General features: G+C 44.6%; 2 protein-coding genes across 7 annotated transcripts in view; both read left to right on the top strand.

Annotated features, from left to right (window-relative positions):
- The window catches only part of ERN1 (endoplasmic reticulum to nucleus signaling 1), a 32,336-nt gene extending 29,860 nt beyond the window's left edge, over positions 1-2,476 (top strand). For both annotated transcript variants that reach the window (XM_063175970.1, XM_063175969.1), the window contains exons 20-22: positions 87-210; positions 436-503; positions 711-2,476. In XM_063175970.1, coding sequence (XP_063032040.1) covers positions 87-210; positions 436-503; positions 711-917 — 399 coding nt within the window. In that variant the 3' untranslated portion in view covers positions 918-2,476. The remainder of the gene's footprint in view (positions 1-86; positions 211-435; positions 504-710) is intronic.
- Positions 2,477-3,001: 525 nt separating this feature from the next.
- Positions 3,002-12,342, top strand: LOC134428924 (sterile alpha motif domain-containing protein 9-like). 5 transcript variants are annotated; one of them, XM_063175965.1, is made up of 5 exons: positions 3,002-3,063; positions 3,198-3,352; positions 5,298-5,452; positions 5,913-5,957; positions 6,451-12,342. In XM_063175965.1, exons 4-5 carry the CDS (start codon positions 5,954-5,956, stop codon positions 11,115-11,117), a joined length of 4,671 nt encoding a protein of 1,556 aa, XP_063032035.1. In that variant the 5' UTR covers positions 3,002-3,063; positions 3,198-3,352; positions 5,298-5,452; positions 5,913-5,953; the 3' UTR covers positions 11,118-12,342. The 5 variants fall into 5 exon arrangements, with proteins under 5 accessions (XP_063032035.1, XP_063032038.1, XP_063032037.1 ...); XM_063175967.1 differs by lacking the exon at positions 3,002-3,063 and adding an exon at positions 4,280-4,387 and having other exon boundaries at positions 3,171-3,352; XM_063175966.1 differs by lacking the exon at positions 3,002-3,063 and adding an exon at positions 4,259-4,387 and having other exon boundaries at positions 3,171-3,352.
- The last annotated feature ends 1,421 nt before the right edge of the window (positions 12,343-13,763 follow it).

The raw sequence follows: 13,763 nt of genomic DNA, 5'->3' as shown, positions 1-13,763 counted from the left end.
GGCTGTAATGGGCCAGAAGCAGCAATTTAAAAATACTGGGAAGAACTTGGAAATAAAACTAGAAATAATCTGAATGTCTCTTCCAGGATGTTAGTGACCGGATAGAGAAAGAATCTTTAGACGGTCCAATAGTCAAGCAGTTGGAAAGAGGTGGAAGAGAAGTGGTGAAAATGGACTGGAGAGAGCACATCACTGTTCCTCTTCAGACAGGTAAGGGACAGCACTTTGACAGTTTGCTGTTTGCTGGGACAGGAAAGTAAGGCTAACACTGTCTCAGTTCTGGCACATCACTGTTACTTGCCAGTAAAGTGTTTCTTCAAATGGAAGTACATGTTTATGTACTGAAACACACCTACAAGGATCTGTGGCTGCAGGCAAACACCCCAGCACCTAAAACTGCATCACAACACACAAAACAATTTGTTTCTCTTGCAGATCTTCGAAAATTCAGATCCTATAAAGGTGGCTCCGTCCGGGACCTTCTGAGGGCAATGAGAAATAAGGTAAAGGGGTCTTTTCCTCGTGCACTCTGGGTTCCTGTCTCTGGCTGCTGTTGTTGCCAGCCTCTATCAGACCCTGATTTAGGTACTGGGCTCCTTTACAAGAGCCCAGTAGGAGGTTACTGTGTCCAGGAACGCCAGCACTCTGTTTACAAGAGGCTTCTGAGCAAACCCTCTGACTGAGCTTTTCCCTCTTGTTTTCCTCCACAGAAGCACCATTACAGGGAGCTGCCTCCCGAAGTGCAGGAGACCCTGGGCTCCATCCCAGATGATTTTGTGTGTTACTTCACAGCTCGTTTCCCTCGCCTGCTCCTGCACACATACCATGCTATGCACATCTGCTGCCAGGAAAGACTCTTCCAGCATTACTATGCTGAGGACTCTGCAGAGCTGAGCCTTACAGGAGACACGGTTTGAGAGGAGAGGGATGGAGCTTTCTTCTCTGGGACCAACATTCCAAGCACAGGCCTACCCTTAGCAGGGAAAAGTGGGATCAAAGAGCTGAATTCTCTCTCTCTGAAGAAACCAAGCTTCCAAAAAGTGCCTTGTACCTGTGGCTGTGCTGGAGCAGGACATGGTGGAGCTCAGGGCGCCAGTGGAAAGCGATGAACCCTGGCGATGGAGTTACTGACTCCAAGCCAGTTTTCAAGACTGTGGAAATGAAGAGCAAAAGCTGGACATAACCATCACTCAATATCCCTGTACTGTACATGATTTTGTAATGGATGAGTTTTACTACAAAAAAAAAATCAAATTCAGTGATTGAAACCATATAATTACTTGGGACTGGGATGTGCAAAAGGAGCCCTTTGGTTGCAGCAAATTATCTGAACCTGCCATTGCACTGCTGCCACATTAGGCACCAGTGACTGTAAAGGGAATCATTCATGATTATCCTAAAAATGGTGTGAAAGTACCATTTCTGTTTAACCAGTACTACTCTGGAAAGTTAGTCCCTTATACTTGAGCAGAAAGAGTTTTAAAAAATACTGACTTGAAACATCAATTCAAGGTTTTCCTACTCTGAAAATAAGCCTTGTTGTTTAATATGAAGCAGAACAGGTTCAGTATTCGCAGAACAGGTTGAACAGCTTAACTCCCAGTATGAGAACAGATCTGCTGAAGTACCTGCAGCAAACAGCAATGGCAGCTGGGAGCTGCCTGTGACTCATCAACTGCAAATGTCCCTCAAGGGCTAAGGAAAGGCCCCAGCCACAGAGCCAGGGGTGAGATGAGTCCTGGGAAAAAGAGCTAAACAGGAGCCAAGAGCTGCTGAGAGCAGTGAAATCAGGGCAGTGTTTAAGGGGTGCCACAGAACCCCATTTCCTGTGTGTGTGGGCTGGTTATTCCATCCATGGGAGCCTGTGTGCTTAAAGGTGCAGTATTTCTTTACACTGGCCCCGAAGCTGTGGCAAAGTGTCACGTGTGTGCTAGGATGAAGAAATGCTGAATTCTAATGTAACTGGGGTGTTCTTTTACAATATATTTATTTAATGTATTTATATTTATTTAATTTTTACTACAAAGTGGTATCAAATCCACGTGGTACAAGTATGAAGCATGCCAAATCAGTCTTAATCAGTTTTGTCTTTATATTTAATCATCAGATAACAACTGGAAGAGGAAAGTGATACTGCATCTTTCAATGGAAATAATTAAAGGAGAAATTACAAAGTGACAGTTTGTATGACTGTGCCATTGTGTCTTAAATAAATTATTGCTAGTAATATCCCATGGATGATGGGGTAAGTACAGCTATTTTTCTGGAGATACTTTACAGGATGTTTTTTCCTACTTTTACAATGTGTGAGAGCAATTGACCTAAGATGCCAAACTGTGCAGGTTACATGTTCTAAAGCTTGAAAAAATAACGGTAATTTTACCTACCAAGATTCAAAGCCTATTTCATATTTTTGTATTTCTCATGTAAAGGTCTTTTATAAATCTACTAAATAAAGACTCGGATTAAAACCCCACAGCTTTGAGTGCCATTGTGTGGCCAGGGAACCCAGCAGGCCTGGAGCTGGCAGAGCTGAGCAGGGAAGGGCCAAGGCCTGCAGCAGCCTGGTCCTGCCTGCGGTGTCTGAGCCTGCTCAAACCATCTCTGCCTGCTGGGCCAGCAGCGGCTGCAGGAGTTGTTCAGGCCGGGGGGAGCCTCCCTGAGGCACGAGAGCCTCGTTGGTGTCTCTGACAGACCCCAGGCACCAGCCCCCTCCAGCCTGGTGCCTGAGGCAGGTGCACAGCTGAGATAAAATGGCAGCTCTTTGTGCTGCTGTGTGATAAAGAAATACCCACAAATAAATAGTTTGGGTGAAACTGAGCTGGTGACTGATGACGTGCTTTACAGGAAACAGAAAGCCACCGAGACAGTTCTGCTGCAGCCCAGCCTTCCTGGGCCCAGGAGCCTCTCCCAGCCTCTCCACTACTTGGTGGGGGCGCCTGGAGTGAGTAGGTAGCTCATATAGAGGGCAGTGAGATGGGTCTGAAAGTTTAAAATACAAAACAAAGAAGAAATACATTCCACATTATATTTTTGGACATATACCTCTGACACCTTTTTTCGGTGAGGCTGAAGCGATTGGATTTGTATCAGCAGCACCAATCAGCAGCAGCACTGCTGTGAAGTGGGTGGAGACTTGAACCACGAATATTTGTCTAAAGCAGTTTCCTCTTTTTATTTCCGGAATAATTTTCAAGAGACGCGCGGGAGCCGCAGAACACCCACAGTGCTCAGACTGCTGCCCGTGCCGAGCCTGGCACCAGAGGTCTTGGAGCACCTTCCCTCCCTCCCTTCCTCCTCTGGAAACCTTTCCCTGCGGGCAGACCGCGCTGGGGACACTCGGCTCTGCAAGGTAAGCTCTCCGAGCGCTGCTCATTCTCAGCAGGGTGGGGTGCTGTACTGGGGCCGGGTTTAACCAAAAGTGAGCCTGTGCCTCCACGGCCGCCCACCCAGCTCTGTGCCCCGGCCACCCCACGGGGCTGGGAGCAGCTCGGGGAGGCGGCAGCGGGGATCAGACAGCTCTGCCCGCACCCGCTCCGTGCCCCCCGTGCAGCCCGGGGTACCCCGAGCCCCTGGAGCGCAAACCCCGAGTGCTCCCCAGAGCCCCTGGAGCACAAACCCCGAGTGCTCCCCAGAGCCCCTGGAGCGCAAACCCCGAGTGCTCCGCTCCCAGATCCAGGAGGCATCAGGGACCCGCGGGCCCCCTCCAGCCGTGCTGCCCCAGCCTCGCCCAGCTCTGCTCAGCCTCCGTTCCAGTTTCGATTCCCCGGCTCTCTGCTCTGAAGCGCTTTCCTGACGTCAGCTCTCACCGGGGGCTGGGGCAGAGAGACAAGGGCGGGACGGGATTCCACAGTACAAGCCCAGCCCTGGGAGGTGGCCAAAGGCACTGAAAGATCACTATTTCGGGGACATTTTTAGCCGTCTTTATCGGGGAAGGCTGCACCAAGTGCCAGTGGAAAGCCATCTCCCACCACTTTCATAACCAGCCTGGTTACACTTACTCTGAGGGATGCCTTACAGCTGCAGCTCAGCAGGGCAGTCCCGTAACAGGCTCCCCTCTCAGAGCCTCCTGCTCACACCAGAGCTCCAGCCATGTTTGTGCCTCAGCCAAGGCTTGCACAGGGCTGACCGATGCAGAAAGGGTTAATGTGCACTCGTTGGCTTTCTCCAGCATACCCTGCCCTCCCGGGGCGGTATCTCCCCGGACCACCCCCTTCTGCTGAACCCACCTCCTGCCAAGGTTTTCTCCTTTCCCCAGTCACCACCATTACACCTGCAGATACTGTGGAGACCTCGACCAGCTGGACAGCTCCTTTGACACTGTTTTAGCACCACGAGCTGCAGGGGTGGAGCTGGCTGAAGCACAGAGCTGAGTCTCCCCACTACAGTAAGAGAAGCAACAGCAGCACCAGCACAGTGCACCTTTCCCTGTGACCGGGCTGTGGTTACTGCTGCATGTCACACTGAGCAGGGGTATTGAACCTGTGATTAACAGATATGATTCTTGCTACAAAATTGTAACTATATCACTATTTTAGAAAATAATTGTTATAAAATAAAAAGGAAAAGTATATGTGATTAGTGTTACAAAGCAAATGTGTCCCTTTGCACTTGTTATTTGTGAAAACCAGGATATAGGCTGTAGTACTGACATAAACAAGATCCCAAAACAGAATTGGCCTTGGGCAAACAAAGCTGGGACGATTCCCAAAGCAGAATTGGCCATGGGATGGGCAAAGTTGGGACAATTTCAGATACAGAATCTATAGTAGTGGTTTTATCTATGAAATGATAATACTTATTTGGAATATAATATTTACTTACATAACACAAAGCTTAATGTCCATGTGCAACCTGTAAGGTTATTCAGGGGACAGCAAGGCAGACAGCGAGCCTTCCTCCGAAAAGACCAGAGCCAGGAGACCCCCAACAACAAATGGAGCATGAGCTGTGCAGTATAGTGACATAGATTTCAATATTTGAAAACAGGAGGAGATTTACAGGAAAATACTGATGAATATGTACTAGCATGCAGTAGATAAGTTGGGTTTGGATTCCTTTGTTTCATACGTGAGGCACGGTGAGAAACCGTCCCCATACCCTGGTCAGTTTTGCTTATGCTTTATACAAACCTTAATCATACTTAATTAATCACTGCCAAATTTCTGTATATGCTTGATTATATTTAATATACTTGATTGTATTCATTTATATAAAATTGCTGCTAAATTAAATTTTGTTGTTTATTAGATCAGACATATAGAACTCCATTCATAACAAACCCATTCCTCCTGCAGTACAGAACAGGCTGTCCGTGCTGCCACCCATCCTGAACCCCTGGAATGGAGGCTGGGCACAGGAAGGATGGCACGACTCAGGGGAGGACACCCCACTAAACAGAAAACCTTCTGCTGGGTTGGGCAGTGAGTCAAACTGCTTCTTGGAAATTTTGGTAAGCAGCAGAACAGATGTGGGACAAGAGAAGAAGCAGGGGAGAAGTGTACCCGTGAAAAAGGAGCAGGGGAAAAAGCAAGTGTGAAAGAACTAAAGGCAGGGAAAATGAGATAAAGCAATAAAAAGTTAAGAGACAGAACCTGGGGGATGCAGTGGTCAGGGGCCTCCTTTTCTCCAGGACGTAACAGAAGGAATTGTTGGGCTCAGCTGTCAGCACAAACCTCTACAGCAACCCCCTGCTTCTGTCACATCCACCACGTGTGCAGAGGCAGGAGCAGCTGCCTTCACACAGGCACACAGCAGCAGCACAGCTGGCAAGAACAGGCCTTTAGAGGTACAGAAATTACCTTGGGCAAAAAGTTGGGAAGGAAGTTGGGAAAACAGAACACCAAAGTTGGCTTGAACTATCACAGGAGGGTGAACTGTAAATCTGAAGACTTACTTTTTCCCCCCTCTAGGGTTTTGTTCATTAACAGCAGGATTTCCTTCACCAAAGACAATGGGTATGTATTGCTTTCAGATAATTTCTACTTTCTATGTAGCAATGTGCTTTAATATCTGCATTTGAAAGATTTCTCTCTAGTGGGGAACTAATCAGTACTCCTATCATCTTAGGGTGTACATTGATGCTATCTTTATTTAGAATAAAATAATCAGACTCAAGTGGTAAATGATCTACCCAAACCTCTCCAGTTTAGGGAATCCAGCCCTGTCAATTCCCATAAACCTTATTATGCCCTGCAAAAAATATTTTATTTCCTCAACTCGCTTTGAGGATCATTTCCAAGTTTCCTTCCTACTTTCCTGCTTTGCCGATTTACTGGTCTTGCACCATTTAGAACTGCTTCTGATTACGGTTATGGATACTTTATCATCAGAAGTGACATATTTAAGACCTGCTCTCTCACTGTGACTGGTAGAAAGAAAAGAATTGAACATTCAGTGTGGCCAAACAAACATTAGTTTGTATTAGTAACACATGATTTTAATGTCTAGATTACAAAACGTTACCTGTGAGAGAATGGGTTGAGAACCACGTCAAATGCTGGCTGGAATCTACCGGAATCAAGAAGGAGTATGTAGATAAACTCCATGCAGAAGAAGTGACAGGTCCAGCATTAATGGAACTGGATGAGTCTTTCCTCATCAAAGACATAGGAATGAAGAAAGGCCAAATCCAGATCTTAATCCACAAGAGAAATGAACTTTTGCGGCTGCAGGACAACGCAGAGCAAGCTGAGGACTCCAGCAGCAAAACACGCGACAGAAGGGATGCACAAACAGCCCCAGCCAGAGCCAGCAATGCCCCTGCTCAGGGCACGGCGAGTGAAGGCAGCTCTGGTGCTGTGGGTACCACGAGCAGCGAGAGCACAGCTCCTGCTTCTGGCAAGAAGCCAAAAAGCAGCAAGAAATCCCCGCTTCCAAGTGCTGCTGAAGTTTTAGAGGTCAGAAACTATCGGCCATTTAGAAGTCAGGACACCAACTTCAGATACGTGAAGGACACGGTTCTTCCTCCAGAATCAGGAGTCAGTGATTTAATCATTCCTTGCCACGAATACAAATCCTGTGACACTGCTGCAGAACTGAACAAACAACAGCTGCAATCAAAATTTGCCTCTGAAGTGATACGATTTGCTTCAGCCTGCATGAACATTCGAACAAATGGCACCATCCATTTTGGTGTCATGGACAGTGTTGAGAACAAGGGCTGGAAACACGGACAGATCGTCGGCATAAAGGTCAAAAAACGAGAAGACTTTGTTGATGCTCTGGATTATAATATAGAAAAGTGCTTTTGCAATAATTTACAAGAAATTGCAAGGAAATGTATTCATCCACCTGTATTTGTTGAAGTGATTTCAAAAGACTCTCAAGAACAAAGATTTGTAGTGGAGGTTGACATTGAACCAACATTCAGCTTGGTAAAGAACAATTGCTTTGAAGTTTATTTGCCAAAATACAACGAAAGCAGTCAGAAGGTGATCCTGACCAAAGAACCAGCTCTCTACCAGCGACTGGGAGCGAAGTCTGAGCCTGTGCAGCGCAGCAAACTCACTGCTTTCATTCAAGCCATGCCAGACAGGGATGCTCAAAGAGAAAGAGCTGAGCTCTCCAGCACACAAGTACCTACAGAAATACCTCAAGATTTAGGAAGAAAGTTATCAATTCTATTAAATGATGGCAAAAGCTACATGGATGATTCCCTACGGTACATCCTTGTCACAAACAGATGTGAACAGGATAATCTGAACCACATCGACTTTTTAATGCACTTGAACATTTTCTGTGTCTTTGACTTTGATGAACATTCTAATGTGTCAGGGCTGTACAGCAAATACAAAGAGCACCATGAAACAAGTTCTTATTTCTTACAGGATTTTTTCAAAGAAATTAAGACTGATAATTCTCCCTCTCAGAAGCTGTTTGATCAGACCAGCTGGATATTCTGCAATGGGCGCAGTGACTTCCTTGGAGATGAGAAAGCTTGTGATGAAAATACATGGATTAGAACAAAAAAGAAATACCTGAAGAAAGTAATTACTTGTATCTGCGAGGAAATTCTGCCAGAGGGCTCTTTCATTGTGCTTTTTCTATTGCTGTCACCAGTGCAGAAACCACTTGTGGACACTTTTCAGGAATTCTATACAGAGATGAATGGCATGGAGTACATCATCTGCATTGCAGAGTCCAGAGACAATTACAGGAAGTGGGCTAATCTAGCTCAGGAATCCTGCAGCATTGAGACCCTGGAACAACGCAGTGTTGTGGGTATGAAGCTCAGTCACGTAGATGCCACCATCCAGTCAATGCTGCCTTCTACAGCCCAACCCAGACACCTGCCAGCTTCCACTGGAGGCCTGTGTACACTTCCCTTGCGGGAAGAAGAGAAATTGTGTTCCCTAGAAATCCTTTGTACTGATCAATGTGATGATATCAAATTAAATCTTTGGACTGAAAAACAAAAACAAGAAATAGAACAAGATTTTTACCGTGGGAGAAAAATCACATGGGAAAACTTGTGGCTTGCTGATAATAAACACTGTGGGGACATCATTGAACGTAGCGCATGTGCAGAGGCAAGCAAACTGCTGGATGGCATTTTACGAGGAGGTGGACACAATTATTCTGTGGCTAAACTAAAGATATTTCACCATCCTGGGAGTGGAGGAAGCACAATAGCACGGCAAGTTCTATGGAAAAACAGGAAGCGTTTTAGATGTGCTGTTATCAAGACCTCCTATCCACCCTTAACTGTTTGTAACCATGTGCTCGCCCTTAGAGATTATGAAGAAAAGGAAATAATTCACTGCTTTCCTGTGCTGCTCCTGATCGAAGATTATGATGATGAGTACCTGGAGGACCTACAGAGTGAGTTAATAGAGGCTGCAGCAGCCAGGAAAATGAATACCTCCAGGCCTTACTTCATCCTCATATGCTGCAGACGATTCAATGACCCTGAAAGGCATTGCAAGGCTTCGCCACTGGACACAGTTGCTGTCACTCACAAACTGACAGATTTAGAGAAAGAGCAGTTTAACACCAAACTTGAAAATCTGCAGCAGAAATATGATAAACCAGAATTCATACTTACATTTGTGCTGATGTGTAAGGAGTTCAGTAAAACATATGTATCAGACATGGTAGAGCACATCCTGCAAGGCATCGACCTTTCCTCTCGTGACACCTGCTTGATGCGTTACATTGCTCTGCTCAACTGCTATGTACCAAACTCATACCTTTCCCTGTCACACTGTGAGGCTTTTCTGGGCCTGGGGGCATATACAGAGAGTACAGCAAGAGCATACGATTTCAAGCATCACTTGAGTGAACAAGCAAGAATGATTTTCATTGAGCTAAGGGAAAGCACCACTTATATTTCAACTATTCGGATAATACACTGCCTGGTTGCAAAAGAAATTCTGCATCAACTTTCAGGGAATCAATCACTAAGTCAAATTGCAACAAATCTTCTTCAGGAAAAGACACTCTTTGAAAACAGATTTGGACGAGAAGAATTCAGAAGGTTTATCAGACATCTGTTTATTCGACGTGATAAAAGAAGCAGGGGGGACAATACTGACACTCTCTTCTCCCCATTCATTGAACAAGTCTGTGAAACCGAAGACTGTGAAAAAGCCATTGCTGTTTTAAAAGCTGCGTATGAACTCCTTGGAAAAGATCCTTTTTTTGCCCAGCAGCTTGCCAGACTAAATTACAGCAATGAAAAATTTGAAGATGCTAAATACTGGGCAAATGTTGCAAAATCACATTTGCCAACTGATTCTTTTATTTTGGATACAGAAGGTCAAGTCTACAGGAAATGGTTTAGTTTCACTGTGGATAAAATGACAGAGGAAGATACTCCTGAAAGGATCACTGAGAAGATATTGCTTGCTCTTGAAGCTATGAAATGCTTCAGGGCTGCACAACAGGCAGCAAAGGAAGAACGTGAAAGTATGAACAACGCTGGCTATTTTGGAGAAGTAGAAGTAGGTTGTCGCCTTCTTCGATTTTTGTCCACACTGCCTGTATTCCACAGAGGTCCAGAGAGGGAACATACTGAGCTTGTGAAATATCTCACCACAGATTACATTCCTGAAGACATAAAAAGACCATGGGGAAGGCTTCATTCCCGCTTGAAAGGCTTGCGCCAGAACCTGTACAATGCTCTGGAATGGATTTCAGAAGAACTAAGTTACTTCCAAACAGATAAAAACCAGGAGAAGGATGATGAAAATGATGATAAGGAAGAACAAATTCATAATCCCAGAAAATGGCTGAGAAAGCAAGCAGCTGTATACGCTAAATTCTTCATCTCAGCATCACTTCTAGATGACAGCACCAATGGTCCTGACACTCAGCTCATGAGACAAATGAGTATTTATGGGAGTGGTGGAGGAAATGTCACCAATATCCTGTCTTTCTTAACAGATAAGAAAGAGAAGAGGTCAGCTGAAAAGCTAGAAAGGATCCTTAGTTTCTATCCAGAAAACCCACTGAGGAACAGGTTGGAGGACAATGATTTGATCAATTTCATTTTGTGCCACATCACATTAGCCTGCTTAGCGCCAGGATCAGCCAAACTCCTTCCACTGCCAACTCTGCGTGAGCTCAGTCTAAGATTCTTCAAAGGAAAGAGACAATTTCCAGCAAGTGCCTATTTTTTGCTCACATTGCTGTACTGGCCAGATGAGGCATTAGACAAAGAGCCTAATCCCATTAATGATGAAATTTTAACTTCAGCTCTTCAAACCTTGAAACGCTTATATGACATCAAAGTGAAAGATGTTCCTACCAGAAAGAAAAGAATCTACACCCATTTTTTTCTGGGAAAGGGTTATGGCTTAAGTAAGATAGTGGACAAAACTAAAATTGACAAATTGATGGTGGGGTCCTTAGACGAGAGGAGAATGAAGTGGCTGCATGGAACTGTATGGAATGTTCCCAAAATTCGTGACAACCTCAAAAGAGTTTCTGGCTGGTCCAAGGACAGAAATTTATTTATACGAGGTCACGGCAAGGAACTCCAGATCTTGCCACTCCATCGTGAATCAGTGCCTGCTGGAAGTGAAAATGTGACCTTTTATTTAGGCTTTTCATTTAATGGTCTTGTTGCTTTCAATATTGAGGTTGAAAATGATCCAGCCATCAAAAGAACCTAAGGTATGTAGTACAGTACTGTATGCACTGTGCTCTTAGAGGGTACAGCACTGGAAGGGTCCAGTCTCACATTTAAAACTAAAAGTGGACTGTTCTGGGTAACCACCAGGCAACATTAGAATTAACAACCATAATACTGACCAAATAACTCAAAAAAATTTAAACTATTAATAGAGTGAACTTAGAGCCAAGCTATTGATTGTTCTGGAGTTACAGAAAGCAAGATTTCAAACCAAAGACCCAAAGACAACAATTGATCTGGTTTTTCTTACCCCACAGACTAGCACTTCAAGTTAATCTCTGCGTAGTCTTGTAGTCTTGATCAGTAAAAGAATTTGTCCAGTGCTGTTGTCATCTTATTGCAGAAGTTCCATACCTTCTTGTTGATTTCTCCAGGGTAGCTCCTCACAGCACTGACTCCTTCTTCCAAGTACAGCCAACAACTCCAGGTCTCTCCTCAACCAGCTAAGCCACTCTTTTGTAGCACTCTTCTTACTGGACACAGCTGTGGCCTATTAAGGGCAGGCCTGTTCCTTTTGGTGATTAGTACAGCTGCAACTCCTCAGGGGTGAGGTTACCTTCTGCACTATTTTCTTACATTCTATCCCCCCCACACAGTGTAACTAAATTTTTCTTCCTGAATCAGCAACAGAAAAATGAACTCAGACCACATACCATGTTGACATGTGCCATGCATGAAATACCTACCGACTGCAAAGCCAGTGTCAGTATGGAAGCAGTGTTAAAGCTGACTTCACAACCAGACTGGTAAAAAACAGGCCCCAAATTCTGCATAATCCTACATTGCTTTGCATAATCCTACATTGCTTCTCTGTGTAATAGTACCTTACTAGACAATATCTATATCTGGGCTGGGGTGGGAGATATGTGAGCAGAGTCATGGGTGGCATAAAAGATCAGTTGTAAACACTGTTATGTGTACATAGTCAAACAATTCCTGCACTTGGTGAAATTATTTTGCATATCAGCCAAGGAATACCACAGAATACAGAACTGAAATTTGTCTAGAGCATACATCCATGATTTGAAAAATGCAAAGGAGGTTTTCAGTGCTGTATCTGCAACCATGATGCCATATTCTGCTTCTAATAACAAAAATGTGTGTTCTTGGAGTTTCCCATTGTTTGATACAGGATATTGTGACTAAAATTGCCGAAACCCTGTCATATAACTTGTTTTAATCGAATAAATATCTTTTATGAAGTACTACCATTTCTATGTGAGCTTGATTACTCTACCTGAGGATGTATTTCCAACAGTAGCTAGGTATGATTTGCTTTTCCAACTGCAGCAAGGATCTGGGCAGAGCCAAAAACTGCAGAATGAACTGCAAGCCATGGTGAATTTAGAAGGAAGAAGATGGAAGATTATTGTCTAATCCAAGCCTTCACATTCTGGCTTCAGGAAGGAGAAACAACTGCCAGAAGGTAGAGAGCTGGAGAGGGCAGAGAAATCCTCCTCTGCTCCCCAGCCCTGATGCAGGGACAGGAGTATGTTGGAGAAGGTAACTGGGCAAAGGCAGCTTCCCCAAGTCTAGCCTGGGGCATTAGGATGGCTTCAACCCAAGCAGAAACTTGGTATGTAAACTTTCTGAAAAGCAAAGCACTGACATACACAACCTGCTCAAATACTGTGGCAGAAACACAGACTTTGTTTTTGAAAAGGAACTGTTACCATGATGAAAAATTACAGCCAGCTTGGCCAGGAGGGTCTGTCTTGTAATTAATTTGCTTACTGCCTGCCCACACCCAACTTGATCCTGCAGACAGCAGTGCTTTGCCCTGTAGCTCACACTACTGCACAAGCTTGAGTCTTTGAGGTATAAACAGGGCTCATGCTCCTCATATATGCCCACTTTCACCTTTTAAGAAATTAAAAGTTTAGATTTAAACTCTTTATTCCCCCAGCCCCACAGAAAACAACAGCAACAACAAAACAAACAAAACAAAACTAAACACTCCCAAAACAACAGCAACAAAAAGACAAAAAGAAGTTTTAGAGAAAAAGGGTAAACTCACATATAACTCTTGGGGTCCCACACTGCAAGAACATCCAGCTGAGGCTCACAGTGTGACAAGTAGAGACCCACCCTTTCTATTTCCTACCAGTCATGTTCACACTGGGAGGGCTTTAACCTGCCAGGCAACCACAACTGGCTCTTAGCACAAAGCAGCTCCCAAATGCCTCTCAGATTTCCTGGAGCTGGAAGGGCCAGAGGACAAATGCCTGTTAGGAACTTCTGCACAGCAGCAGTGATCCCTTGAAGGGTCCTCTACTGCACCTCCTCCTTGTCACACACTGCCAATGCAAAATGCCTTCAACTAGTCCATGCCATAGCATAAAAATATCTATTTATCTTCCCTTTACCAGCTCTCAGAAAGTAACCCATGAGTGAACAGTGGTAGCTAAATAAGCCCCACCAGCCTAGCACAGTAATCCATTCTCACCCCATACACAGGAGGTGCCATTTCCCAAGCTACCTCATCTCTCTGCTCAAAAAGGATTTAGAACAGAGCACCTCCCAGCATGCCCATGCCACCAACTTTTATGAAAACACTGTTAGAAATTTTTACTTTATATTCTTCTAATTTCAATAGCTTTTTACAGTCTGCTTAGCAGCAGGACAG

The sequence above is a fragment of the Melospiza melodia genome, chromosome 24 (assembly GCF_035770615.1).
Source record: "Melospiza melodia melodia isolate bMelMel2 chromosome 24, bMelMel2.pri, whole genome shotgun sequence".
Classification (NCBI taxonomy): domain Eukaryota; kingdom Metazoa; phylum Chordata; class Aves; order Passeriformes; family Passerellidae; genus Melospiza; species Melospiza melodia.
The sequence above is the reverse complement of the archived record's forward strand: the minus strand, read 5'-3'. Positions and strand labels throughout refer to the sequence as shown.